The sequence below is a fragment of the Monodelphis domestica genome, chromosome 3, assembly GCF_027887165.1.
Source record: "Monodelphis domestica isolate mMonDom1 chromosome 3, mMonDom1.pri, whole genome shotgun sequence".
In the NCBI taxonomy this organism is placed as follows: domain Eukaryota; kingdom Metazoa; phylum Chordata; class Mammalia; order Didelphimorphia; family Didelphidae; genus Monodelphis; species Monodelphis domestica.
In genome coordinates this window covers 320,353,128-320,379,859 of record NC_077229.1, presented here as the reverse complement: position 1 = coordinate 320,379,859, position 26,732 = coordinate 320,353,128, and the positions used below count along the sequence as shown (strand labels likewise).

The window sequence follows — 26,732 nt, the reverse complement described above, 5'->3', positions numbered from 1 at the left end:
TACTCCATTTCTTTGGTCTCTTTGACAATTTTGCACTTATGAACTAGAGTTCTGTAATTCCTTTTTAAATTTAATTAATTTGTTTGTTTGTTACATTAAAATTGCCAGATATCTCTTACCTTCCCTCCTCTCCTCACAACAGAGAAGACATAATTTAACCGAAAGATATGTCTATAAAACTATGTCTTGCTTGTTTCTATTTATTAGTCCTTTCTTGGAGGTGTACATACATAAGTTATTCTTCAAACAATATTTCTGATGCTGTATATAATGTTCTCTCGGTTCTTCTCATCTCACTCTTCATAATTTCATGTAGGTATTTCCATATTTTTCTAAAATTAATCTGCTTGTCATTTCTTATAGCACTATAGTATTTAATCAAAATCATATGCTTGTTTAACCATTCTCCAATTGATGGGCATCATCTTAATTTCCAATTCTTTTGCCACACAAAGAGAACTCTATAAATATCTTCGAACATACAGGTTCTTTCCCTTTTTTCCCTGATCACCATAGGAAATAAACCTATGAGTGATATTGCTGGAACAAAAGATATAAACAGTTTTGAAACACTTTGGGCATAATTTCAGATGGAGTACTATGTTTCTACTGTATACAGAGATGGCTTCAGTGCTCTAGTAGTCATAATGTTAACTAAAGAGCATGCCTCCTGAAAAGGTAGTATCATGGCAAAAAGGGAAAACTTCAGAGCCCAAAAGACTCATTCACAAGTTCTGCTTCCATTACATATTGACTGCATACTGTAGACAAATTAAACTCTCAATACTCCTACATATTCCAAAATTATAGATCAACATGGGAGAAAAGGTTCTGGATTTGTATCAGAGGCCTGGAAACAAATCTCAGCTCTTCTTTTACCAGTTGTGTGACTTTAAGCAAGTCACTTAACATATCTGGACATCAATTTCTTCATCATTATAAGAGGCCATTGAGCCGCCAGGATTCCTCCCAACTCTACATTTATGACCCAATGAAATGTTTGCTAAATTTAAATTTTAATGATACTGTGTGCATTTTGCCCTAGGTTTCTGGTAGTTTTTGGTATTGTCAGAACTGCATTTCCCTATTAATTTTAAATTATGTAAAGACTGGAACTCTCCATTTTCTTACCACGAGTGCCCAGTTGTTAGAGAAACATTGAGGTGTACCATGGAAGTAAAGGGAGCCTTTCCAGGTCTCAGTATATCATTATTATTGAACCAAAATACAGTATTGCAAAGAACCCCTTTGTCAGAATTAATATCAACATTTTGGGTAATAAGAAAGAATACTGGTCTCTAATTGCTGCCCACCTTTCAAAGAACATAGCTAGGAAATTGTTAAGGACTTATTTGTAAACCCAGTTAAGTGCAATTCTGTGGTGTTATTCTAGATATTATAATTACAATGAATGAAATATTCATTTTAAGCAAAATAAGTATATTCAGAAATCTCAAAATTAATTACTGACCTCACATATAAAATTCACCCATAGTGGCCCAATTCCAATATTATTTTCCCTTAGGGAAACCTAAGCCTGAGAGATGATTATAGCAATGAAGGATTTTAAAAGGAAATTTGCCATGTAAGAGCAACATTTTCACCTGTTCTATTTCCTTCCTTTTGTGCAACATTTTATCTCCTCCATTCCTTCTTTATAGGAGATCTGGAGGGAAAGCTTTTAGACTTCTTCTGTAGCAGATCCTACTACTAACAGCAGAAAAGGTTATCCCTGAATTTTCCATACCCTACTAGCTCCATATCCTATTTTTCATTAGTGAGTAAACATTGTTCTTGAGTGTGGATGAAAATATCGGTAGGAAAGTTCATAAACTGGTATACATTTATAACATGGCATTTACCATAAAAAGCATCATCAAACAGCTTATATCTATTGCCTCAAAGTCCTAAAGCATAGTCCCCTTTAGTTAGAAATTTCATGGGCACTCCATGTTGTGGTAAAAATCACTAGTGGAAACTTTTAGACAGTATTTGCCTATATTTCCAAGGGGGAGTTCCAAAACACATTTTCTTCTATTGTCCAGTGAGTAGATGACTCACATGCTGAATGGTCCCAATAACAAAGCATGAAAGAATCTGACCAGCTCCAAAAACTGAACCACTGACTTGTTCTCCACTGGCAGGATCAGGGCAATTGCATTTCAACAGATGAGGCAGCAAAAGGAATCAAGCCCTATGAAAAATTCTCACTTTTTCTTTTTGTACATTAATAACTAGAATTGAGATGAGATATAGTACAGGGAGAAAGAGTTGGACTGGGAATATAAAGTCTTGGTTTCTAATTTTAGGTCTATCCATCACTGCTTATATGATCTAGAGCAGTGAAGGTGAACCTTTTAGAGATAATGTGCCCAAACTGCAACTCTCATGCCCTCTGCTTTACCCCAGACAAGGAAGGGAGGAAATGCTTCCATTGGGGTGCTGGGCAGAGGGGTCAGTGATGTCAGAAATATTTTCAGGTACACATAGAGAAGGGGAAGGGAACAGCCCCCTCCAGCACACATGTGTGCCATAGGTTTACCAACATGGACCTACAGTAAGATACTTGATCTCTCTAGCTTCACTTTATCTATAAAATGAATGGGTCTGACCTCTTTGGTCCCTATCCTAGGTGAAATAATTTCTATGATCCTATATTCCTCAGATTCAGTATGTAAGGGCATAAAATCTTCTTTTTCCTGGAAAGATGACTGAGCACACCTTGTGGATACTTTGGAATTAGAAAAATGAGACATATCTGGCTGCCATGGTTGCTATAGCAAAACAACTTTACCATGTTTATAATACTTAAATATCATCTCATTTCTTTTAATGGCAAGAAACTTTAAATTAAAAATCAGTTTTGGATGGGGTAGCTAGGTGGCTCAGTGGATTGAGAGCCAGGCCAAGGTCCTGGGTTCAAAGCCTACCTCAGATACTTCCTAGCTATTTGACCCCAGGTAAGTTACTTACTACATCGATTGCTAGCTCTTGCCTCTCCTCTGCCTTGGAACTAATACATGGAATGATTCTAAACTGGAAGGTAAGGGTTTTTTAAAAAAATCAATTAGTTGATTAAAAATAACATAAAAGAACCTCATATAAATAAAAATTTCATAGCGGGAATAGAACTGTGTGCTCATAATGAGTTTAATGATATTGACTCCATTTACCTTGATGTGTTTGGCATCACTCAGCCTTTTTTGGTGAAATAGGAAAGAATAGTGTGAACCTCTTTGTAACCTGGGTCCTCATATTTGGGGAAAAAGTTGTGCTATGGTGTATTTTAAATGTGAGAACTCATAAGGTTAGAAGGCATATTGTCAACATCTTAGCTTTTCTTTTCTTTTTTACCCTCCTCTATAATGCAACCATGTGCTTCAAGGAAGAATTCCCAGAAAAAGGCCTAGAACATAGGATAGGAAAGGCAATAAAAGAATATAGCTTTGTCCTTCAGAAGTCAGGTGAATTCTGACTCATATCTACCTTTAGGGATCCAAGATAGGTGGACTAGTCACTTAAGATGTGGCCTCCAGCTTTAACAGATTTTTTTTTTTACACTGAACAAAATTCTTTCTGGCAATTCCCTAAGGCATATAAATCTCAGATAAATACCTTTGTTATCAGGGGTTAATGGTGGTGGTGGTGGAGCACATTTAAAAAAAAACAACGATGTAAGTGATATTGACCATGAAAGATAATTCTGTTCACACAATGTTAAAGTAAAAGAAATCAGGAGTCTATTTGTCTACCCAACACCCAAGGATGGAGCGTTGGACCTATCCTCACTGCAACTGTGTTCGCTAATTCTGGGATAGCTCTCTGTATGAGTCACACTAATCCCTACTTATTAACACTTCATATGGTTACATTTATCACTTCCTTGTTATTACTTCTCTGAAGTGAAGAGAGAAGAAAACTGTTCTCACTCCTTTCTTCTTTCTACCTCAAGCCACACTCTAATTTGGTCAATTCAAAGCCTGAGTAGGAATCAGATACCAGTGTGGGCCCTCTCTGGCATTCTCCCTGAGCACTATGTACTCACTAGGGCATGGTAAACTGTCTTATTCTTAGAAAATTGAATCTATTCTGTCATAACTATAGGCTGCCATATAAGTAAAGGGAAGCTATCCCCTAAATGTTAATACAATTCAAATAAATCTCTGTAAGACGAGTGGTGGTAATATGGTTTATTTCTTTTGCCCTCTCTCTACTCCTGTTTTGTAGTTTTAACACTCTCTGCTCTTTGGGGCTAATGTGGTTAATCTTTCTATTCTCTAGTGACTTTAGAGTCTATGTTATTATTTAAGTGGCTCATGACCAAAATGGGCTAATGTAATCAGTTGCACACTTTAGCCCTCCTAAAGGACTTAATGCCTGCCTTGAATTAATATTCTGAGAAATTATTCAGGGATCTTTGGAGTTCCAATAGTTTCTGGGAAAGACTAGGTTCCAGATTAAACCCAAACTCCCCAATCCTTCTTGGGAAACTCTAAGACTGACCATCTTACTTGGGGTTAACCAAGACTAGTGAATGGTGCAGGCACAGGGTTACAATCTCTGTTGTTTCCTCTCAGGAACCATAATAGGTGACTTCAAAACACTGCAGCTTGGTTTTGATCAACAACTCTAGTAGCTCTTCATATTCTTGAACTATGCTTAAGGGGTATGGGGTTGAGGTGGTACCTTTCCTAGTATAGGAAACTACTATACTATTCTTACATTTTTTATGTTATCAGAATATACCTAGTACAATTCCCATGTGGAAACATATGCTTTAGAATATCACAGTGCAGTCAAAAGAGCAGAGACTCTAGTCAGAACTTTAGATTCAATCTGATCTCTGAAGCTCTTTCTATACGTGTGACTTTGGGCCAGTCCTCAAATTCTGTCAGTTATTTTATTATAAAAATAGGAGTTTAAGCTAGATGGTTTCTGTGATTCCTTTCAACATATCAGATTATAGATTTAGTTACATGGGACATTCTGTCTTCCTGTTCAATGTCCTTGTTTAATAGATGAGGAAACTGAAGTCTTAAAATATTGGGACATGCCCCAGATCACACAACTAGTAAGCAGCAGAGCTTTGATTTCAATATAGTAGTCTTTCTACTGTATCACACTGCACACTCTCTATATATCATTTTGTTGTACTATTAAACTTGTGAGCATATCACTGTTGTTATTCAGTTATTTCAATTATGTCTGACACTTTGAGACCCCATTTGGGGTTTTCTTGGCAAAGATAATAGAATGGATTGCCATTTCCTTCTCCAGCTCATTTTACTGATGAGAAAACTGAAGCAAATGGGGTTAAGTGACTTCCCCAAGTTTATACAGTGAAGCACTGTCTGGGGTCAGATTGAATTGAGGAAGATGAGTCTTCCAGACAGCAGGCCTGACCCTCTCCCCATTGTGTGACCTAGGTGCCAAGTATATCATTAGCAATTGTGAAAAGCCTAATCATGAAAACAAAACAAAACAAAACAAAAACAATCAGCTTGTAAGTACATTATCTTCTGGACCAATAAAATCAACTTTAACATATCAAAGTTTTGTCAAGGATCTGCCTCAGCACCAATGCAGATCATACTCTGTCTATACCTTAATAGATGTCTCAGAAAGTTGTTCAGAGTGACTTGCTTATTATCACCAGCTAGTGACAGAGGCTGGATTCAAATTCATTATTTTTGACTTTATATCTAGAGTTTTAAATACTATGCAATCTTGCCTCTCACAAAAGTCCTAAAATTCACTCTGATCTACACTAACCTTGAATATAGGTGGCTTGGGTTCCATTTGAAGATTTCCCACTAACTGCTAAATAAATATCTGCTCTAAGTACCAAAGCAAAGCAGATTGTCAGAGACAGTAGTGTCACACTCAAATAGAGATGAACCATTCATCTATACATAGGAATCCCTGTGGGCTAAATATTGACTTTGTTTCAAAATGTAATGTTTATGTTTTATTGTATCTTCATTTCCTTAAGTATTTTTCAATTACATTTTAATTAAATTGAGGCCACATTTGGGAGTGTTGCACACCCACAGTAGTATGTTTGACATTTTGTCAGTCATTTTGGCTCTCGTAGGATTCATTGGAGATAATGCAGACAGACACACAATTGATTTTTGGCTTCTTAAAAAAACCAGTAACAACAGCTTAGTGTAGAATGGGGCCCAATTCTGGTTTTTGAAACTTCACTGAATTTAGTTTTTAAAATATCCTTGAAGCACACAGAGTTTTGGTTAAATAATAATTTCTGTTATCTCTCCAGATTAGGAATTTTAGTAAGTATAAAGTGGCTGAATTGCACTTCTTCTAAGAGAAAGCATAACCTAATCATGTTGATGGAGTTTTTCTCAGATGTTCTATTTTTCTTTCTTTTTTTTTAGGACTAAATTTCTGGATTTATTGCATTGCTTTTTACGTCATCAAACTGTGCGCTGCTCCTTGAGGACAGAGACTGATATTTGCTTCTTTTTGTAATCTCAGTGCTTTAGCACAATTCCTGACACATAGTGGCCCCTTAATAAATGCTTATGATTGATTGAGTAATCAGAGAAATCTGAAGTAGCAAAAATCTCTTAGGTTTTTCAGTCTATCTTTTTACTGCATGCCAGTTTTATTTTGATAATGATATTTTCTTTCTACTATGTAGCTGCTGTCAAGGCTTGAAATATTAAAAAAATCACAGAATCACTCACCAGTCTCCTTTCTGACATAGTTTAACAGCCTAGTCCAATGATTAACAGAACAAGAATCTCCTATACCATCCCTGGCCATTTAACCTAAAAAGATCTCTAACAGGGGCAATACTACCTCTTCATGAGGATCCCACTGCACTATGGACAGACCTAATAGGGTGTGACCTTTCATCTTCATAGTCAGAGACTCCTGGAGAATTATTATTACAAAAAAGAGATAATTTCAAAGCAATCTTGGGATACACTATATATGTTGTACATTAAAAACATACTCAGTGGCAGCTAGGTGGCTCAATGGAAAGAATGCCAGGCATGAGGTGGGAGGCCTCAGATTTGACCTCAGATACTTCCTAGCTGTGTGACCCTGAACAAGTCACTTAACCCCCAATAGCCTAGCCCTTACCACTCTTCTGCCTTGAAACCAATATCATTTCTAAGAGAAGGAAAAGGTTTTAAGGGGGGTGGGGGGAATTACCAACACATGAACTATGTTGTTACCAATATGAATATTCAATGTTTTTCTAGCTTTTTATATTTGGAAATGACTTTTAAATAATTTTTTGTCTTAAGGAACAATAAGCAGCAACAGTTTCAGGATTATGGTAATAGCATCAGCCTTATTTAAAAAAGCTGTGTGCCAGGTCACAGCCTGAGACAGTGATACTCACTGGGGATAAAATCTAAAAGCCCTAAGCTTGTCTCCAATGTGACACCATCTCAATTTTCACTAGCACTGAATTCATTTCATTGAAAGCATTTTCCCTTCTCTAATGAAAACATATTTACATAGCATTCATCAAGATTTAAATGGAAGTATGTTTTGCATGACCACACATGTATAACCTAGATCAAGTTGCCTACCATCTTGGGGAAGGGAAGGGAGGGAGAGAATCTGGAATTTGAAAGTTTAGAAAACACATGTTAAAGTTGTTTATACATGTAGTTGGAAAAAATACTATATTAAAAAAGAAATCTTAAAAATATTTTGATACAGATGCAAATATGTTTTGCATGATTACACATGTATAACCTAAATTGAATTGCTAACTGTCTCAGGGAGGGAGAGAATTTAAAGATTAAAATTTTAGAAAACAAATATAAAATTATTTTTATATGTAATTGAGAAAATAAAATACATTAGAAAAGAAATAATAAAAATGATTTAGATATAGATAAAAAGGCATAGTTTTCAACTGAATGTAACATATTTTTCCTAAAGACAAAAGTTAGTTACAATTATTAGCTGGAAAATCTTTGGTATGTAAAAGTACAAACCACATGGCCATATTTTAATATTTACTAATAACTGTGATTGAAATCGAGTATCCTGAAAAGAACTGTGGGGATTTAGTTGTAGATCTTTTGTTTTATCTGTGTTATTTTTGAATAGACACTTAAACTTTTACAGGACTCGGTTTCTTCTTCTGAAGAAAGACAGACGAATTAGATAATCTCTAATGCTACTACCACCTCTAATTATATGAGTCTAATAATTATAGGATATATTATTCTTTTAAAAATGATAGTCATAAAATAATATTTGTTGAAGTCATGTTAATGCATATTACATATATGGAGAATTTAAATTTTACCAATTAATCAATCAATCAATATTTATTATCTTCAAAAGCACTTCCATTCTTGTATGAGGGGGTATAATGAAGTATCATAAGACAAAAATAGGATAGTTATTGAGTTTTAGGAAATTTTTAATTGAGGAAATTCCCTGTATCAATGCAAAATGGCACCTGCAACTGATAGAGAGAGATGCCCAGAGCTGAGATATTGTGACTTGCTGAAGTTCATATAGCAATTATGCATCAGAGGTAGAACTGGAACCCAGGGCCTTCCTGGCATGACACTTAGCTTTTTACTCACCATTCCCCATTACCATTACATCTATTAAAAATTCTTATGAAAAAAAGACAACATTGCTCACTATTCATTCTGTGGGGTGGGGGTAAGATTAAAAACAAACAAACCTTTATTCTCTTCCTTATATTAGCTATTTGTATTTTTGGATGAACTTTCTCTTAAAACTTTCACTTTTTGTCCTAGTATTATTTCTAAGACAGAAGAGTGGCAATGGCTAGGCAATTGGGTTAAGTGATGTCCAAGGAGACACAGTTAGGAAGTATCTGAGGTCAGATTTGAACCTAGGTCCTCCAGACTTCAGGTCTGAAACTCTGTCCCTCTGTGCTATTTAGCTGCCTCCCTTTAAAACAATATCAACTTCAGATGATCCTTGCATTTTAGAGAACATATATTGCTGTTTATTATGAAGTCTTATGTTTTCCTTGTATTAAAATTTGTGTATATGCAAACACATGGGAGGATAGGAAAGAAAAAAGTAAACAACTTAGCTTCCTCAATAAATAAAAAGATGTAAGTTAAAACAGTTTTGAAGTATCACCTTATACCATCAGCTTGGTAAAAATAGCTAACTGCAATTAAGATGTATAAAATGAGATTCTGGCTGTATAGTGGAGAAATAGCTACACAGATTCTTTCTGGTGGAATTACAAACTAGTAGAATCTTTTTTTTTTTGAGAGCAAAAATTATACATTAAAATAATAAAAATAAATGTCAGCAAAAATTACAAAAATAATGATCAACTGTGAATGACTCAGCAATTGTCAACAAGGCAAGGATATGGGACAATGACAAGGGATTCATGATGAAAGAGAATATCTACCATCACAGAAGGAGGAGAGTCTTAAAGCAGATGGATATATACCATTCTTCGCTTTATTTTCTCCATTAGTTTTTCTCTAATGAAAGAAATATGTCTTGTTCCACAACATGACAAACAAGAAAATAGGTACTATATGAGATATTGTGTACAATCTATATCATATTGCCTGGCTTCTTGGGAAGGGGAGGGATAGGAAGGAGGTGGGGAGAAAAGAAAGGCATAGATTTTTAGACATAACTAATGGAGAATTTGTTTACCTTGGAAAAGCATATTTATTCTAATTTATTATATATTTATAACTAATATACATTATATTATTGTTATATGATATCATTTTATATAAAATAATGCATTTTGATCTGATAATCCCAATGATGGGAATACACCCTTGGAAGTGCTACAGAAAACAAAACAAAAAAAAAGAATCTTTTCAAAGATCTGATGGTAGTGTTACTTGTTACTACAAAAGACATGAAACAACTTACATGTCCACCAGTAGAGGAATTCTTAAGGAAACTCTGGTTCATTAACATATTACAATGCAATTAAAATGGACAAATATGAGAGGTAAAAAGAAATCTGGAATAATCTTTATGAAATGGTGTAAAATGAGAGAAAGAGAGTGACAGAGACAGAGATTTAACTAGAAAAAACTACTTGCTATGATCTTAAAGAGAAAAAGTGAAAGGCAATGAATAGATAAAAAAAACCTCATGGAGTCTTAGGTGAATATCTGAAAATTTGCTATCATATTTTATGCCTTGAGAAATCATTTATATAATGCAAATAGTTCCTATGCAAATTTAATTACTTGTCTCGCTCTTTCATTTTAAACTTATAATGACTGATTTTAAAAGGAAGGAATGACAAATCAAAATAAAATTTGGGAGAAATTCATTTCTCAAGAGGGAGCATATACAGAATGGCCTGGAAATTAAATTATTTTCCATTTTCTTATTCCATTTAACAGCAGGTACATTGCACATAACAAATATGTCTTCAATAAGTGTTTGTTGATTTGAACTGAAGTAAACAAGTAGAACCCAATTATAAAGCTGGTGTCAAGGGACAGAGATGGAAACCCCTATTAAAGTGAGAGAATGACTATGGAGATGGGAGACAATTTCCCATCAATTCAGTTGTTCTATTTTATTGTAACCGAGTCTAGGACTTACAAGGGGCTTTATGACAAAATTTCTTTAAGAACCATCAGTAACTGTCTGAGGCTTTCTGTTATTGCTGAAATGCCACAGTATATAGAAAGCCATGTGTGCTCCTAAACTCCTGCCTTATTAAAAGTTTCTCCTTGTCATATGTGACTGATAATCTGCTTTAATTCTTCATCTGTAGGCATAACCTCTAGTCTCAGTTTGTAAAGCCAACAAGCTGATATTGAACTGGTTTCCTTCCTTTGTTGGGAGTAAACACTAGAGAAACCTGATATAATGGCTACTTTGCCAGAAGGTCAGATGGCTATAACCCAAGGCCAGATAAAAAGGATCCAAATGGTGCTTGGCCACCAAGGAAGAAAACTTGAGGGGAAAATGTTCACATTACATCTCCCCAATCCCCAATAGGCGGAGTCAATAGCTTCTTGCTCTGTTTTCCTAGGGCCTGCCAGATATCTCTGTGAGACACTTAACTTCTTCCATCCCTTTGCCTGACTGTGCTACTTGGTTTTTTCCTACAGAATCCAGCTATTCAGTAGCTTCACACACCACCATTGGCAGTTTGTCTTCAATTTGTCTCACTCCTTTTGTGTGCAGCCTGAACTCTGAACCTGAGCAGTCACTCACTGGAACAACAAACTCACTCTGACCCTCTCTAGCTCTTTCCTTTGGGGGGAGGCAAGGGAAACTTCCATGACAAAGATGCCAGGAATTCAAGACTGCTGAGACAGACAGGGAGACAGAGCTGCCAGCCAAGTGCTAGTTCCTTAAAAAGCCCAAGGCTGAGTGACAAATGGAAACTGGATCAAACATTTACACTGATTCAAATTTTCTGCACATCCTGAAGTTCTCTGTATTTACACAAATTCATGGCCGGCAAATTCTGTACCTGGGATTCTAGCATAACCTGGATTGATGCTTATCCTGTCTAAGCTTCAGAATGACTGGAATGCAAGAGATGGAATATTCTGCATTTCTATCTCCTTGACTTTCATTTGCAACAATGTTCCATTTTGTTACCTCATTTTCTTTCTATAGTAAATTAAATTATGTAGTGGACTCTATAGAATCTATAGAACCACAGAACATTTAATAGTCAGTACCAACAATGAATGAAGGTGGGAAAAACCAAAATCCTCTAGCTTCAATAATGTTTAGATGTTTGTGTTGTAAAGATGCCTTTCTCCAGGAGCTTAAATATAGGTCTGGAAGAGAGTTCAGAAGTCATCTTGTCCAGCTCTCACATTTTATAGATGAAGAAACTGAGGCCACAGGTGTTAATGTGATTTAACTAAGGTGATTCAGCAAGCTTCAGAAATAGAGCTGAACACTGGCCTCTGACTGAAGAGTAGTACCATACTGTACATAACTGCTATGTGTAGATGTAAAGTTTAATGAGGCATTTGAGTCATATCTTCATAATAGTCTCTTGATGAATTAATAGAATCAATGTAATGAATATGACTTTTTTTTTTTTGGATAAACACTGCTTAACTGACTTCTCCAACTGGGTTCAGATCCTTTCCCTTGTACATTCAAGTATTCTAATATAAAGAATGTCAGGTTTGAAGTCAGTGGCCCGGAGTTTTAATCCTTGCTCTTTAATTTATTACCTCTGCCCAAGGCATGTGACTTTACTTCTCTAGGCCTCAGTCTAATTTTTAAATGAGGGGTTTAGATTCAATGACTTCTGATATCACGTCTACCTCTAAAACTATGAGACATGAAAATTCTTGTTTTCCCTAACCTCTTTAGATTTCAGAGAATCTTCCTGATTTAAAGGGTCTGAACATATCATTTCATTGCTCAAAACCCACCAGAGACTCAATGTGTCCTGTAAAGTAAAATATAAACTTCTTAACCCAACATTTAATAATTTATAATTGGAATCCAAATTCTGCCTTCATATATTTTATGTGAAAGCTAAGCTGGATTGCTAGGTGTGTTTGCTGCCCCATCCTTCCTCTGCACATTCATGTTGGTGATATTAAGGATATGCTCAACTTTACCTCCTTAACTCTGCCAGTGAAACTACTTTTCCTTCAAGATCCAGCTTAGGTGCCATTTTCTCCATTAGCCTTCCTGATTTCCATACCTCCACCTCATTTCTTCCTCCTCAAATGTTTCTATAATACCTTGGACCTCTGCTTTCCTCTATTATATTCTATGATATCACATTATTTGTCATACATATGATATATGAGGTACTTTTCTCACAATAATTTGTGAGATATGTAATATAAATATTATTATCCTTCTTTTCCAAAGGAGGAAATTGAGGTTCAGAGAAATTGTGCTAACCCAGACAGGAAGTGTAAGAACTGGTATTTGAACTCAGGACCTCTACATCCAGGGCAAGACATCTTTACACTATTCTGTGCTACTCCATATACTCATTCATTGAACAAGAACTTTTGAGGCATCTACTTTGGACTAGGCACTGTTCTAGATTCTGGGAATCCAGATACAAAGGTGAAACACTGCCTGTCCTAAAAAAACTTGCATTCCATCTATGCTTGAGCCCTCTAGTAGATTATAAGCTCCTTGTACACAATGGCTGTGATATTTGTCACTCTTGTATTTCCAGGGCCCACCACAGTGGACACTTTTTTTTTTTTGGTTTAGCTGACATCCAACCATTTATTGTCTAGGTTTCTGTGAGTAAACACATTTAAATGTTACAGAAAATGTACTGTCATTTATTCCACACTCCAGATCTAAGATGGTTTAATATCTTGACAAAAAGTGAAATAACTTAAGTACATTTACAGGTTTTGTCCAGTTAAGACCACCATATGCACAGATGTCCTAATGCTAAATTATTTTATTTAGCACACAGTAGGAACGTAATAAGTGTTTTTTTTTTTAAATTGTGACTTTTCAAATCTTTAGTCAAGATAATGCTTCCAAATAGTTCAAGCCCTTGGAATTCAGAAGAAGCATGTGGATTGAGATAAAAAAAAAATTTATGAACTTAGGAGTAAAAGGGGAAAGAAGGCCAGAAAGTCTCTTGAGTCAACAAGAGATAACATAGAAATAGAGCAGATCCAGTCCAATTTGGTCAAGTTCAAGTTATTTCATAGAACAAGAGATTTACTTTTCTTTTATTTCATTTAAAACCCCTACGTTCTGTCTTAGAACCAATACTGTGCACTGGTTCTAAGGCAAAAGAATGGTAAGGGCTAGGCAATGGGGGCTAAGTGACTTGCCCAGGGCACACAGCTAGGAAGTAAAAGGAATGAATTACACATAGAGAACTTTCAGCAATATTATCTTTGTGACCCCTAGGCTCATAGTATCTAAAAAGCCCCATAAATGTTTTTGCTGAAGATTTAAGAATATCTTCAATGAGAAAGAAAAAAAAATGATACTCTTTAACAACATAAATGGAATCTGGCAAAGTCTGAAAGACTTGTTCCATTAGTAATTAAAAATTTATTTAAAATTCCAGTTTCTTAGCAGCCCCCAAATTTTTCAATAATCTTAGAGGATTCTCAAAAATATTTATTTCACTTTAATAAAAACAGTTATTTGCCATCTCACACTTTGCCACAGTGGGTGTTGATTTCCTGAAATTGAACAAATATAGATAAGAGAATCACAAGTTTCTTTGGGTTCACTGAATTTGTGAATTCTTATTGTACAAAACAGGGTAATGAGTATAAAAGCAGGAGCTTGAAAAATATGTTCTTGACAAAATATTAAAGAAAGGGCTTGAAAGTCATTATTTTTTTTAATCACTTGAGACCACAGAACCATAAATTTAGATTGGAAAAGTACCACAGAAATGATATAGCTGAGGTTCATTTAACAGATGAGAAAACAGGCACATAGAGCTGAAGCAGCTTGCTCACAGTTATTTATGCAAGCCAAGCATGGTTTCAAAACCAGTTGTTCTCTTCAACCTCAGAGCTCATTCCACTATACTTTTTAATAGAACTTCATATGAGTTGGGAAAACTGAGCAGCTCAAAAAGAATGTGAATCCTAAGTGAAAGAAACCTTAAATCTTTTTACTATTATCATTTCTAAGAATTAATATTACAAGGATATAAATCACTTGTAAAATATATAATTAAAAAATAAAAAACACATATCACTTCAATGCTATTTTTCAACTAAGGTCTGTGATTCGATATCACTCTCTACAATACATATACATGCAAATAAATTCACATTTAATTACATACACACACAAGTATCACTTCTATATCTCAGTAGTTAGGGGCATGGTATCCCTATGATCTGGAAATCCATATAAAAGTTTTAGTCCTCCTTTTAAATCAGAGAAGTCTGAATTGTTTCTTTTTGTTTTATGGGGTGCTTATATTACTTTAGTGTAAATTTTTGATTAAGTATGCATTTCTGAGTTTCTAAACTTTTTCTATGTTGTCTGTTAGCCTTCATGTGTTGTCTTCGGCTTTCATAAAACTACAAAAAAAGTTCCCATTTAAGGTCTTATGCTGACACCCCTGATATATCGAATCCATGCTGAGGAAAGTCACAATGTGAAGGGGATACATATTTGTCAGTCTGGGAAAAGGTTATATAACTGTTACCTAATGGCCAGACTAGCTCACTTCAGTGGGGGTTCATTACCAGAAAATTAGTTGCCAAATATGAGTTTTTTTTTAGCCACAACAAATCATGAAGGCCATCCATCTAAGCCATAGAGAGCCTCAGATCTACATTAGTGGAGGGAGTATCTGAAGTCAAAAAGCATTTATTAAGCATGTACTCACTATGAATCTGTCACTGTGCTAAGTGTGAGGGATACAAGGAAAGGCAAAAACATAGTCAAGGGGCTCACAGCTGAATGAGGGAGCCAATAAGTAAATAATTATGTACAAGGAAGATGTATATGCATATATATGTATATACACATACAGCACATGCACATATAGAGATATGTAATATAATGTGATATAATGTTATAAACATATCCATAAATATACCTAAATATACTATACAAATAAGCTACATGTATGTATATCTGTGTATAAGTACAAATGGATATGTATACATATATATACACATACAATTATATAGTCATATATAAACACAAACATACATCTTAGTTGTGCATAATTGGTTGCACACTGTCTCCCTATACACAGATATAGATAAATGTTTATAACCACATATTTGTGCATATATACACTATGCCACATTATTTGTGTGTGTATATATATATGTGTGTATCTATGTACATATATTATGACCTTATGTATATGGTTCCACTCTCCCATTAGACTATAAACTCCATAAGAGAAGGGATCATTTTTTGACTTTCTTTTGTACTCCTAGTACTTAATATCAAATCAGATACCTAAAAAGTACTTAAATGATTGTTGATTTTAGGTATTCTCTCCACTAATGTAGATCTTAACTTCCCCATGGCCTAGTTGATAGTCTTTACCATTTTCTGTGGCTGAAAAAAAAAACAAACTCATCACCTGGCAACTGACTTTGTGGGGATGAACCCTACTGACATGAGCTAGCCAGGCCATCAGGCAACAGATACACCCTTTGTCAGTCTAACCAGTATCCAAAGACTTTTCCAACTACCTAGGACCTGTCAGAACTTCTGTGCTGCTGCTCATAACCCTCTGAGAACCCAGGGTCAGTCATCTCCTTACCACAATGGAGCAGTAGGGAAGAACTTTGGCAGAGACATGGCTATTGTCATGTTAATCTTTCCTTGGTGTCAACGAGATATTAAAAAAAATAACATTTGAATTAATAGCCCTATCAGTAAAGCAGTATATATTAACCGCTGAGAACAGTATTAAACAGTTAGGCACCACTTTAGGAAACCTGGATATGTAAAAATTCAAAATGAATGAGCAGTTCCTCACATTCCAAAAGTATTGCTTGCTTTACAAAAGGCTTCTCCACAGGGTTTCTTTGACTAGGGAGCTCCTGTGGTGAATGTAATGCATCATGCAATTAAAAGGAAAAAAAGTTATTTAAACAATTTCATAGGGAAATTCCTAATACATAATGTGACACGTTAGCAATCAGTAGAGGAATGCAACATCTTCAAATAAGAAATGAAGTCATAAACCCCTAAAATTTATAGACTTAATGCAGGTTATACAAGTTAGAAAATAATGTACAAAAAGATGGGGGAAAGGTAGCCTCTGAGGAAAGACAGTATTACTCTCTAAATTTCAACCTGAAAAAATCTAGGTATACCCCAACTCTGGTAACTTAAAGCATTGACTTCTTAATTACCGAACAATGATTAATAAATAACAATAATCTACAAAATTAGAACAAAAAAATAACAAAGAGATACAATGACTAACAAAGCTGAGTGTCACTAGAAATTCCTCCATTTTCTCTGAGATATTTCTCTCTGGGATATTAAAAAGAAATAAGGGCAGGCATATAGGAGCTTATTCATTAGTCAATGCATGACAGACATTTAGGAAGGCCAGAATAATTTATTTATTTATTTATTTGTTTTTGTTGGAGTAAAATAGTTGGTAGGTAGTGCTAACTTGGGGGAGAAGCATAAGCTGTGTCACATGGTAGAATTGGCCAGCAGACAGCTATGGGGTGAGAAACCAAAATTGCATTGTAGGAAGAAATAATCTCCACTCTTACCTATCAATTCTTTGGGACAAACTCCTTCTACCTGTGCTAGTTGTAACTCTAAGGAAAATAACATCCATTTCCCAAGTATCTTGAACTGATTATGTACTAAATGGAACCTATTTTCAGTCTGTAGACATCCCCCAAATTATAGGAGCTGCTGGTTAAAAAAAAAAAAGACTAGATTGAAGATTGCATATTACTAACAACCAGCAGAAAGAAAATGTGCCAAATAGTTTAAGAAGTATAGAAATGTCTATGCCCTCAAGAAGGCCACACCTTTCCATCAATTAGTCAGCAAAATTAGATTTGGATTAAAAAGAAAAAAAAAACCCTTCGCCTAAGGGCAGAGGAGAGAAGTTTGATTACTACAACTCTTTGGTATGTTTTGTCCAACCACTCCCACCTCCTATAAAAAAAGGGAGGCACCATATTAGAATGCAGAGTGCTGGATGCATAGTATACAGTTCTGGGTTCATGTTCCCTGGTTATTCAACCAGTCAATCAGCAAGAATCTATTAAATAGAAACTATGTGGTAGGTGCCCTGCTAGTTGCAGGGATACAAACAAGGAAACAATCCCTACTCTCAGCTTGCTGGGTAACTTTCCTGAGACTCAGTTTCCTCCGCTACAAAATAGAAACATAATAACGAGGTGGAAAATACACTAGCTCTAGGATCATAGGGCAGACTTCTGATGCTTAATACCTGTATCACCTTGGGGAAGTCACTTAGCAACCTCAGTTTCTTCATATGAAAAACGAGGACATTGGACTAGATGACCTTTAAATCCCTCTCCAGCTATGATCCCAGAGGGTTGTTGTGAGGAAAGTATTTTGCAAATCTTAAAATTCTATGTGGATATCATCATTACCATAATTTTGTAAAAAGTAATATCTTATTTTAAAATATATATTCCTGTAACTGGTCTTTCCCACCAAGAGTCCTAAGAGAAACTAACTCAAGTTGAACAGCAGTAACAAAACTGTCAAAGTATTTCCTTAAAACAAATATACATTCACATAATCAAATCAAGGTAAAGTCTGAACAAATGATGAAGAACAAAGCTACTTCAATTTTGGTTAATGCCTCTTTGAACAAGAATATAGAAATGAATTCTTAATGGTCCATGAAATATTTTACAAACGATGTGAACTTCTCATCCTTAGCATGTAGCTAGTCTGAGACATTAGAACTACTCCTAGTAATCCCAGTTCTACATGTGATTCTTTAATTCTACTCCAGGTTGTGAGGGGCTATTTATTTGGGGCCAGTTCAATCTTTTTCCCATGGTTAAACCCCACATTCCCAATCTGTTAACCTGCAGTGCAGAAAGGAACTCAGAGAGAGTGGGGGCTGGGAAGAGGTAAAACAATGGAAAGTGGACAGTTTTGTCAGAAACCAGATTTTATTTTACTTACATGTGCTGGGAAGCATTTGGATAGAGGTCTGAAAACTGTGGTGCTGAATCCTCTGGGCCATGGGGTGCAGCATGGCTGATAACCATCATTATGGGCCTATGGGGATACATTCTCTTAGACATTTTGAAGTAATTAATGCTCTCGTTAGTGATTAAGTCTGTGAAGTAGTCCTGAAACATACATTTGATACAAAACAAAAATTACAAAAAAGGTGACACATCAAGCAGATCACATTCTACTCCTGATTTCTTCAGAAGAAATTCCATTAATAAATTACATTCTAAAGGGAGAAATAGAAACAGCCCTCCTGGGGAAGTAGCTACTTTTCCAGAAGAGACACTTGGCCACCAGTTACTTGGGCAATTTATGTGGAAAATTGCTAGATAAGAACATACATGTGTGAATGAGTACATAATATGCCCTTACTTAAGCACACATACATAATACAGATACAATCATTTGTATCCCCTACGTAGACATACAACTTAGAGATCAGAAAAGGAAAAAAAAAATAAAAAGGTTGTGTTTACCTAAGATAGTTATCAGAGTTGGCACCACAAATGTTTCTAACTATGAAATACAGGATACATATTTCATTCTTTGGTTTTGTTGATGTAATTATTTGACAAATAATTGCCCCAAGTGCAGGAAACCACCCACATACACTACGAACTCACTTTTACACACCCTCCCCACCTTCCCAAAGAAACAGCTTTCTTTCTTTCAAATTAATCTTACATCTCTGGGAGTAACAGAATTGCTATTCCAAAATGGTTGCCAAAATACAGGTGCCCAGGGGAAAAGCTGGATTTATACTGACAGCACTATGTGTATTTGAATGCTGCTGATTCCTGGGGATCTTGCCCTTTTAATTGTTCAGTTAAAGTAGGACAGCTGCAAGGAGCAGAGCTGCAACTTGTTAATAAAGTGGCTCAATCCAGAGCCAGGGTGGCTAATGAATTCTTTAAAGAAGAAAGAGGAAATGAAATAAAAAAAGAGAAAGAAGAAAAGATGGAAACTTAAATTAAACCACCTGCCTCTCCTAGGTCAACACAACTGGCCTGGAGGGTTCTAATGTCAGCTTCATTGAGAAAGTGCCTGGGACAATATTCACAATTTCAAACACTTCCAGGCATGACTAATCACATGTTGTGGATTCAAGGTTCTGGACAGCTGCAAAAGCAGTGCCTGAGGGGGCAGCATCTGAGTCACATGTCACTGCTGGGAAAGGCCAACCAGCTGTGTTCTTCTTCAATCTCTGCCATCTCATTCCTTCCCTCACCATGGAACAGTCTTATCTGACACAGTAGTCTTTGACATTTAATCTGCTTCAATAATGAGAAAAAGATGCTAATTTAATATTTTTTGGGGAAATGGTGATTACCTCGTACTCCTCAGAACAATAGGGAGGTAAAGGTTAATAACTTGAGCAATGAACATGAAAAACACTCCCATGGATAATAAATACAAGGATATAAATTAATGCACTTAGTTCCAGTACTATCCAAGCCCTAATTGTGTCAGTAGCTAGGCTTGTCACCTAGGGAAGTCACTTTCCCCTTTCTGGGTCTCAGTTTTCTCAATTGTAAAATGAGGGGCTTGAACTGAGGAATCTCTAAGGTCTTTTCTAGCTCTAAAATTCTCAAACTATAAAAAGAACTGAGCATTCAATTCACATTTTTTTTTGAAGCTCAAGAAATAGAAAAATATACAATGTAACATAAATTCATTTCCATTCAAATAGGTCACTTTTAAAATATGACAATGAAGAGAAAACAAATTTAAGTGGACCAGACTTTCTCATTTCAGTGTTATTTTGATAGTTTTTTCTTGATAGTTAGACTCATTTGGGAGATGGAGATTATTTTTGCTAGTGCTGGAGTTGGTGAGAACATGGATATAAATCTTTGCTCTCATGCTCTTCGGGTAATTTTGGGGAAGTCACTTAAACCTTTTGTGCTCATTTATAAAGGAGGAGGTTAGATTAGATAACCCATAAGGTCCTTCTAGCTCTAAATCTTTCGTATGCTAGATATGATAAATATTGACAAAAAACACAAGAAAACTAGTGAGTAAAAAATGGTTATAACTACAAGCAAGGGATCTTTTAATGGCAAATGTGGTTGAATCCAATTAAGTGTGACCAATAAGGAACCACCACTCCCAAACTGCAGGTCAGTTCTCACACCAAAATGTCTGAGTTCAAACATATTTACACTATCCTCAGGGAGTCATGTGATGTATCCCTTTCTGGAATCTTAGAAATCTCAGAATTGGGACCTACTAATGATAACTCTAGGATATTTGCAAAGCATGTTGTTCTGTTTGGTCCAACTCTTTGTGATTACATTGGGGATTCTCTTGGCAAAAGATATTGGAGTGGTTTGTCATTTCTTTCTCCAGCTCATTTTACAGATGAGGAAACTGAGGTAAACAGGGTTAGGTGACTTGCCCAGAGTCAAATAGCTAGTAAGTGTGTGAAAAAAGCATAGAACTACTTGTATAACATGGCAATTATGAAGAATGAAAATAGGGAGGGCAGATTTCCAGCCCTTGATTGTTCTACCTCTCCATCCCCATTCTGCCACTAGCAAGTTATAAGACCACAGACAAGTTAGCTAACCCCTAGGAGCCTCAGTTCACTTCTCTTTGGAATGGGAATAATAATAATAATTCAATTATCTAGAGTTTCTGTGAGGCTCAAATAGGACAATGAATTCAAGGGGCTTTGTTGACCTTAAAATGCTCTACATGCAAAGGGTTATTTTCTTTTATTAATCTCCTTTCCAATTCAGACCTCATAGAGAAAATTCCTTTGTAATGAAAAACAGCTCAAGTAAGCCGCTGTTTATGCAGAAAAGTCCTCTACAAAATAAAATGAATAACTATGGAAAAATCAAGCATCAGTACTTTTCCTTATGATCCTTTTTTATCAAAGTCTTATTTCTCCTAATCACAAAAAGAAATAATAATAATAATAAAAAAGAACCAATGTTCCTTGGAACTTTCCCTGGCTTTCCTATTTCAAATAATCTTAAAATTACTAATTTACAATGTAAAGAAAAAAATGTAATATAGGTGGGGTAAATGCCTTGAAAATGTTTCTCCCTCCCATTAAGAATGAGATAATTGATGTTGTGTCAAAGGGTCTGGAAATTACCTTGGCATAATCAAATCCATGCTTCTCTTTGATGCCATTTCGACAAACAGTATAATTATAGAAACGAGAATTCTTGATTAATCCAAGCCACTCTCGCCACCCAGGAGGGATGTAGCTGCCATTATATTCATTGAGGTATTTTCCAAAGAAAGCTGTAATGTAGGGGTGGGAGGAATGTTAATTTTCTCACATGGAATTACCATTCATACAAAGGCAAACTAATATGAAATCATGATTTTATTAAAAAGTGGCAAGAAATAGCTGAATTTAGGTTAACATGACATAGCAAAGTAACATTACAATTGCATAACTTTATTACTTTGAAAAACAGAGAAAACAACCATTTTCCTATTGGAAAAAGGGAGAAAGTACCTAAAGTAGGCATCATATTGGTATAATTAAGCTCATAAACCCCTAATTGAGCTATTTGATGCTGTAAAACTTTACTAGGACTGATTTAAGAGTTGTTCCACTTAAGCTAAAGTAACAAACTCTGAGAGAAACTGATTTTTATGATATATTTCATGACACAGACTTTAAAGTTACATTCATCCTTTCCCTCCATCTCTCATCCATTCAACAAATATTTATTAAGCTCCTATCATGTCTAAGGTGTTGTGGAACTTATAAGAATTAATAAGTTATAATGTCTTCCCTTACTAACTTCAGAGTGGTATAAAAAATAGACTCGAATACAGGACTACAATTCCCACAATTCCTTGCTCCACTTCCCCAGAATGCTTTGTAATCTCACCTGGGCCAAGATTGAGAAGGTATTTAACCTGGTGGCAAAGGTTTTTGGGGCTCTTTTTGGACTTTCGTTTTGGAGCAAACATGGCTCTTTCCATAATGTAGGTGAGGTCTTGCCTAGGCCTCTGGCCTAGGCACGTTTTCCTTATCCTGTATTTTCTTTAATCCTTAATCCTTAATAAACCTCTAAAAAATATAATACTCCTTGCAGAGAGAAACTAATTTCTACCTGCCTCAGTTCTCCTAAATTTTAATCTTTACAGTGGTATGCTTGTGTATGAGAGGAGATATTGGGCATGTAAACAATTACTTATTATACAAGATAGAAGATGGAGACAGGAGAGATCTGTAAAATGTTATTGGGATTTGAAGGAAGAATTGATGACATTTGGTTTGGGGGAGTGGATCAGGAAAGATTTCATGAAAAAGATATGTGACATAATCTTGTAGGATAGGTAGAATTTTTGATGAATGGAAATTGGCAGGATAGGAAACAGTATGAACCTGGAGACAGTGACAAGAAACAAAGTAGAACCTGTCTTACAAGAAAGTAAGATAAATAGGTTAATGAAAGATCAGTGTGTGATGAGTTATAGCATCATGTAAAGGCGAGACTCCTAGAGTTAAGATGAAATGGGCTCAAGTCTTGCCTCTGGCACATACTGGTCTTGTGAACCAAGATAAGTTATTTAACTTCTTAGTGACAGAGAGGCATCTAGGTGGGACAGTGGTTAGAGCTTTAAGTCTGTAATCAGCAAATTGTCAGTCATTTTCAGTCATTCCTGATTCTTTATCTTGGCAACTGAAATGGTTGGGCATTTCCTTTTCCAGCTCATTTTATAGATGAGGAAATTAAAGTAAACAGGTTATGTGACTTGCCCAGAGCCATATGGCCAGTAAGTACCTGAGGCCATATTTGAACTCAGGAAGATGAGTCTTCCAGACTTCACTCTATCCACTGCATCACCTACATGCCTCTGAGATCTGGCCTCAGACATTTACTAGTTAGGTGACCCTGGGCAAGTTACTTAATCTACTTGTCTTAATCTCTTCAACTATAAAATGCAGCTAGGTGGCTCAGTGGACTGAGAGCCAAACCCAGAGATAGGCAGTCCTGGTTTAAAATCTGACCTTCAGATACTTTCTAACTCTGTGAACTTGGGCAAATTACTTAACCTCCATTGCCTTGCCTTTACCATTCTTCTGCCTTGCAACCAATAGCCAGTATTGAGTCTAAGATAGAGGGTAAGAGTTTTAAGGAAAAAAATGAAGATAAGAACAGCATCTAACTTTGAGGGTTATTGTGAGGATTAAGTGAGATATTTGTAGTTGCTTGATATAGTACGTAGCCTATTAGATGCTATATATATCAAGGCATATTACTTTTCTCTCTTCCCTTACTATCCTTACAAATTTTTTGAAGAAGCAAACTAGGTACCGGCTTCCATTGATAGATAGATAGACAGTATTTCCCTATGCCAATGAACTTATAGTAGAGTCCAAAAAGTATATGTTAGGTTAGAAATCATGGTTCTACTGTGAAACTATCAAGAAAGCATTCAGTGGGCCTCTGAATGTTGGGATTCTGGCCTTAATTTGGCAGACAATGGGAAAATGCTGAAATGTTTTCAAAAATATTTATATAACACTTTAATATCTTCAAAATTCTTTCCTCTATCACAGTAAGTTTGGTAGCATTAATGAACCTTCTTTACAGGTGAAAAAAATTAAGGATGAAAGATTAAATGACATTCAAATAACCATTCAGCTAGTGAGAATCTAAGGATCTGAACCCATTTCTCATATTTATAAATCTAGGACCCATAACAATACACAACTGATATGATCAAAGACATGAATAAGTATTTTGTTTTTGGCAGTTTGGTCAAGGAGCAGAACTGTTGAATGAAACCAGAGGTCTTGGGTTCAAATTCTGCCCACTACCCTTGATTTTTCATGTGACCTTGGGCAAATTACTTAATTCATCAGTTTCCTTGAGTATAAAATGAGGGCGTTATATTAAATAATATCTAGGATCATTTCCAGTTCTAGATTCTAAAGGAAAGCAAAATGCACAAACAAAAAAACCATAATTGATTAAGCAAACCATGTGGGTGGTACTAGAAGGTTAGTCTTGTCAGTCCATAATCATAAAGCTTCAGTTCATGAGAAGTCAGAAGACATAGGCCCTTCAGGAGAATATCTTCTCTTATCTACACAGCTAGTACAAGATACCAAGAAATGAACGGTCAGAGGTAGAAGGTGGGTATCTGGGTTTCAGAAAAATAAGATGTCAATAGGGTCTATGGGGCAAGGTGGAAAATAACTATCACGGTGAGGCAAAATTTCAAGAAATCTGGTCTCTACAAAAGTTTGTGCTTCTACAGAGAGGGCATTAATTCTACAAGCACATAATATATACATAGCTATATGTAAATCTATAATAATTTAAATATATGCTATGTGTAACAACAGAGTATATTATTATGTATTATATATACTATATAACAATAAATGAGGCAAAAATGAAACATTTCCTGTCTTCAAAGAGCTTACATTCTAATGGAGAGTGAGGGAGGAAGGAAACAACATGGGCCCAAAAAGTTAATACAAAGTATTTGATGTTCGGAAAGAGCATGAAAAACTAGAGAAGCTTCTTATAGGAGGTGACAATTGAATGAAGTTTTGAAGAAAGCTACAGATTCTATGAGGTAGAGATGGGTGTCAAAGTCTATATCAGGTATAGACAATATAGTCTATGGAAAAGTACAGAGATAGAAAAGTAGAGTCAATAGAAGGAACAGTAAAAAGGCCAGTTTAGCTGGAGTATAGAGTGCAAAAAGGGCAGTAATGCATAATAAGCTGGGAACAACTGGAATCAAATTGTAAAGGGCTTTCAAACTCACACAGAAGAATTAGTATTTTGTCCTAGAAACAATAGACATCCACTGGGATTTTTTTTAAACCCTTACTTTTTGAATTAGAATCTATATTAAGTATCAATTCTAAGACAGAAGTGACTTGCTCAGGATCAGGCAGATAGGAAGTGTCTGAGGTTGGACTTGAATCCAAGATCTCCTGTTTCCAGGCCTGGCCCTGTATCTATTGAGCCACCTAGCTGCCCCCCGTCCCCAACCCTGAAGCTTCTTGAGCAAAGTTAGGGGGTTACATGCTTAGTCTTTGAAGTTTGGAATATCGACTTGGCAGTAGTGTAGAAAACGGTTTAGTGAGGAGAGGCATTGGAGTGAGGGAGACTATTTATGGAGCTACTATTAGAATTCAAATGAGCAATGACGAGGCCATGAACATGAGAGGTGACTGTGAGTGGAATGGGATAGACAAGAGATATTATAGAGATAAAATTCACAAGGTTTGGTGACTAATTCAATATGATGGATGAAGAAGAGGGAGGAGACAAGGCAAATTCCGAGTTGTTAGGATGGTAAACTTGAAGTATGGTAGTGCCCTTAACAGAAATAAACAAGCTGCAAAGAGTGAAGAGTTTGGAGGGAAAGAGATTCTTCCATGGATATATTTAGATTTTGTGATGTGGGCCTGAAGTTCAGGGAAGATTGATGGGGACTTGACAAATAGATATGTAATGGTCTGCATGGAGACAATAGTAAAGCCGATGAGTGCATAAGGGATCCCTAAGAGAAAGAGTATAGATGCACAAGATACATGGGCCAAGAGAGAACCCTGGCCTGGGTTACAATCATAAATAGGATGTAGGTGTGTTAGTGATCCAGTTATTTAGCTAGTTAGGTAGGAGGTGGTGAACCACATGAGAGAAAGTATCTTGAAAACCCAGCGAGAACAGTGTGTCTTAGGAGAAGAAGGTTAAATGCTGCAGAGCTGTCAAAAAGATAAAGGTATTCAGAGATCGAATTTTACTCATTCAAAAAAAAAATGAATACTGATATTCTTTAAGATGTTCGTGTATGGTGCTAGCTCCCCTCCTTGTTGTTCTGAAGAAGTTTCAGCTGTGGACAGATCCTAGCTCTTGTTAGGGTCCTCTATGTGTAAAATATCTCTTTCTGAGAGATGGAATATTAATCTGGTTGTCACCTCCATCTTATAGAATCTCAAGCTTACAAGATTTTGCCTGATCTCCCTGGGAGTGGGTGGAAAAATAAAGAGAGCTGCTCTGTTCCAACTCCAACTCCAATTCCAACTTTTATATAAAAGATTACCTTCAGCAATTTGGGAATTAAGTCCTGAGTAATAT

General features: G+C 35.8%; 1 protein-coding gene across 10 annotated transcripts in view; it reads right to left on the bottom strand.

The window, feature by feature from the left end:
- The window catches only part of SULF1 (sulfatase 1), a 201,558-nt gene that overhangs the window by 48,031 nt on the left and 126,795 nt on the right, over positions 1-26,732 (bottom strand). For all 10 annotated transcript variants that reach the window (XM_007487007.3, XM_007487001.3, XM_007487008.3 and 7 more), the window contains 2 exons: positions 21,755-21,906; positions 18,595-18,764 (listed from right to left, as the gene is read on the bottom strand). In XM_007487007.3, coding sequence (XP_007487069.2) covers positions 18,595-18,764; positions 21,755-21,906 — 322 coding nt within the window. The remainder of the gene's footprint in view (positions 1-18,594; positions 18,765-21,754; positions 21,907-26,732) is intronic.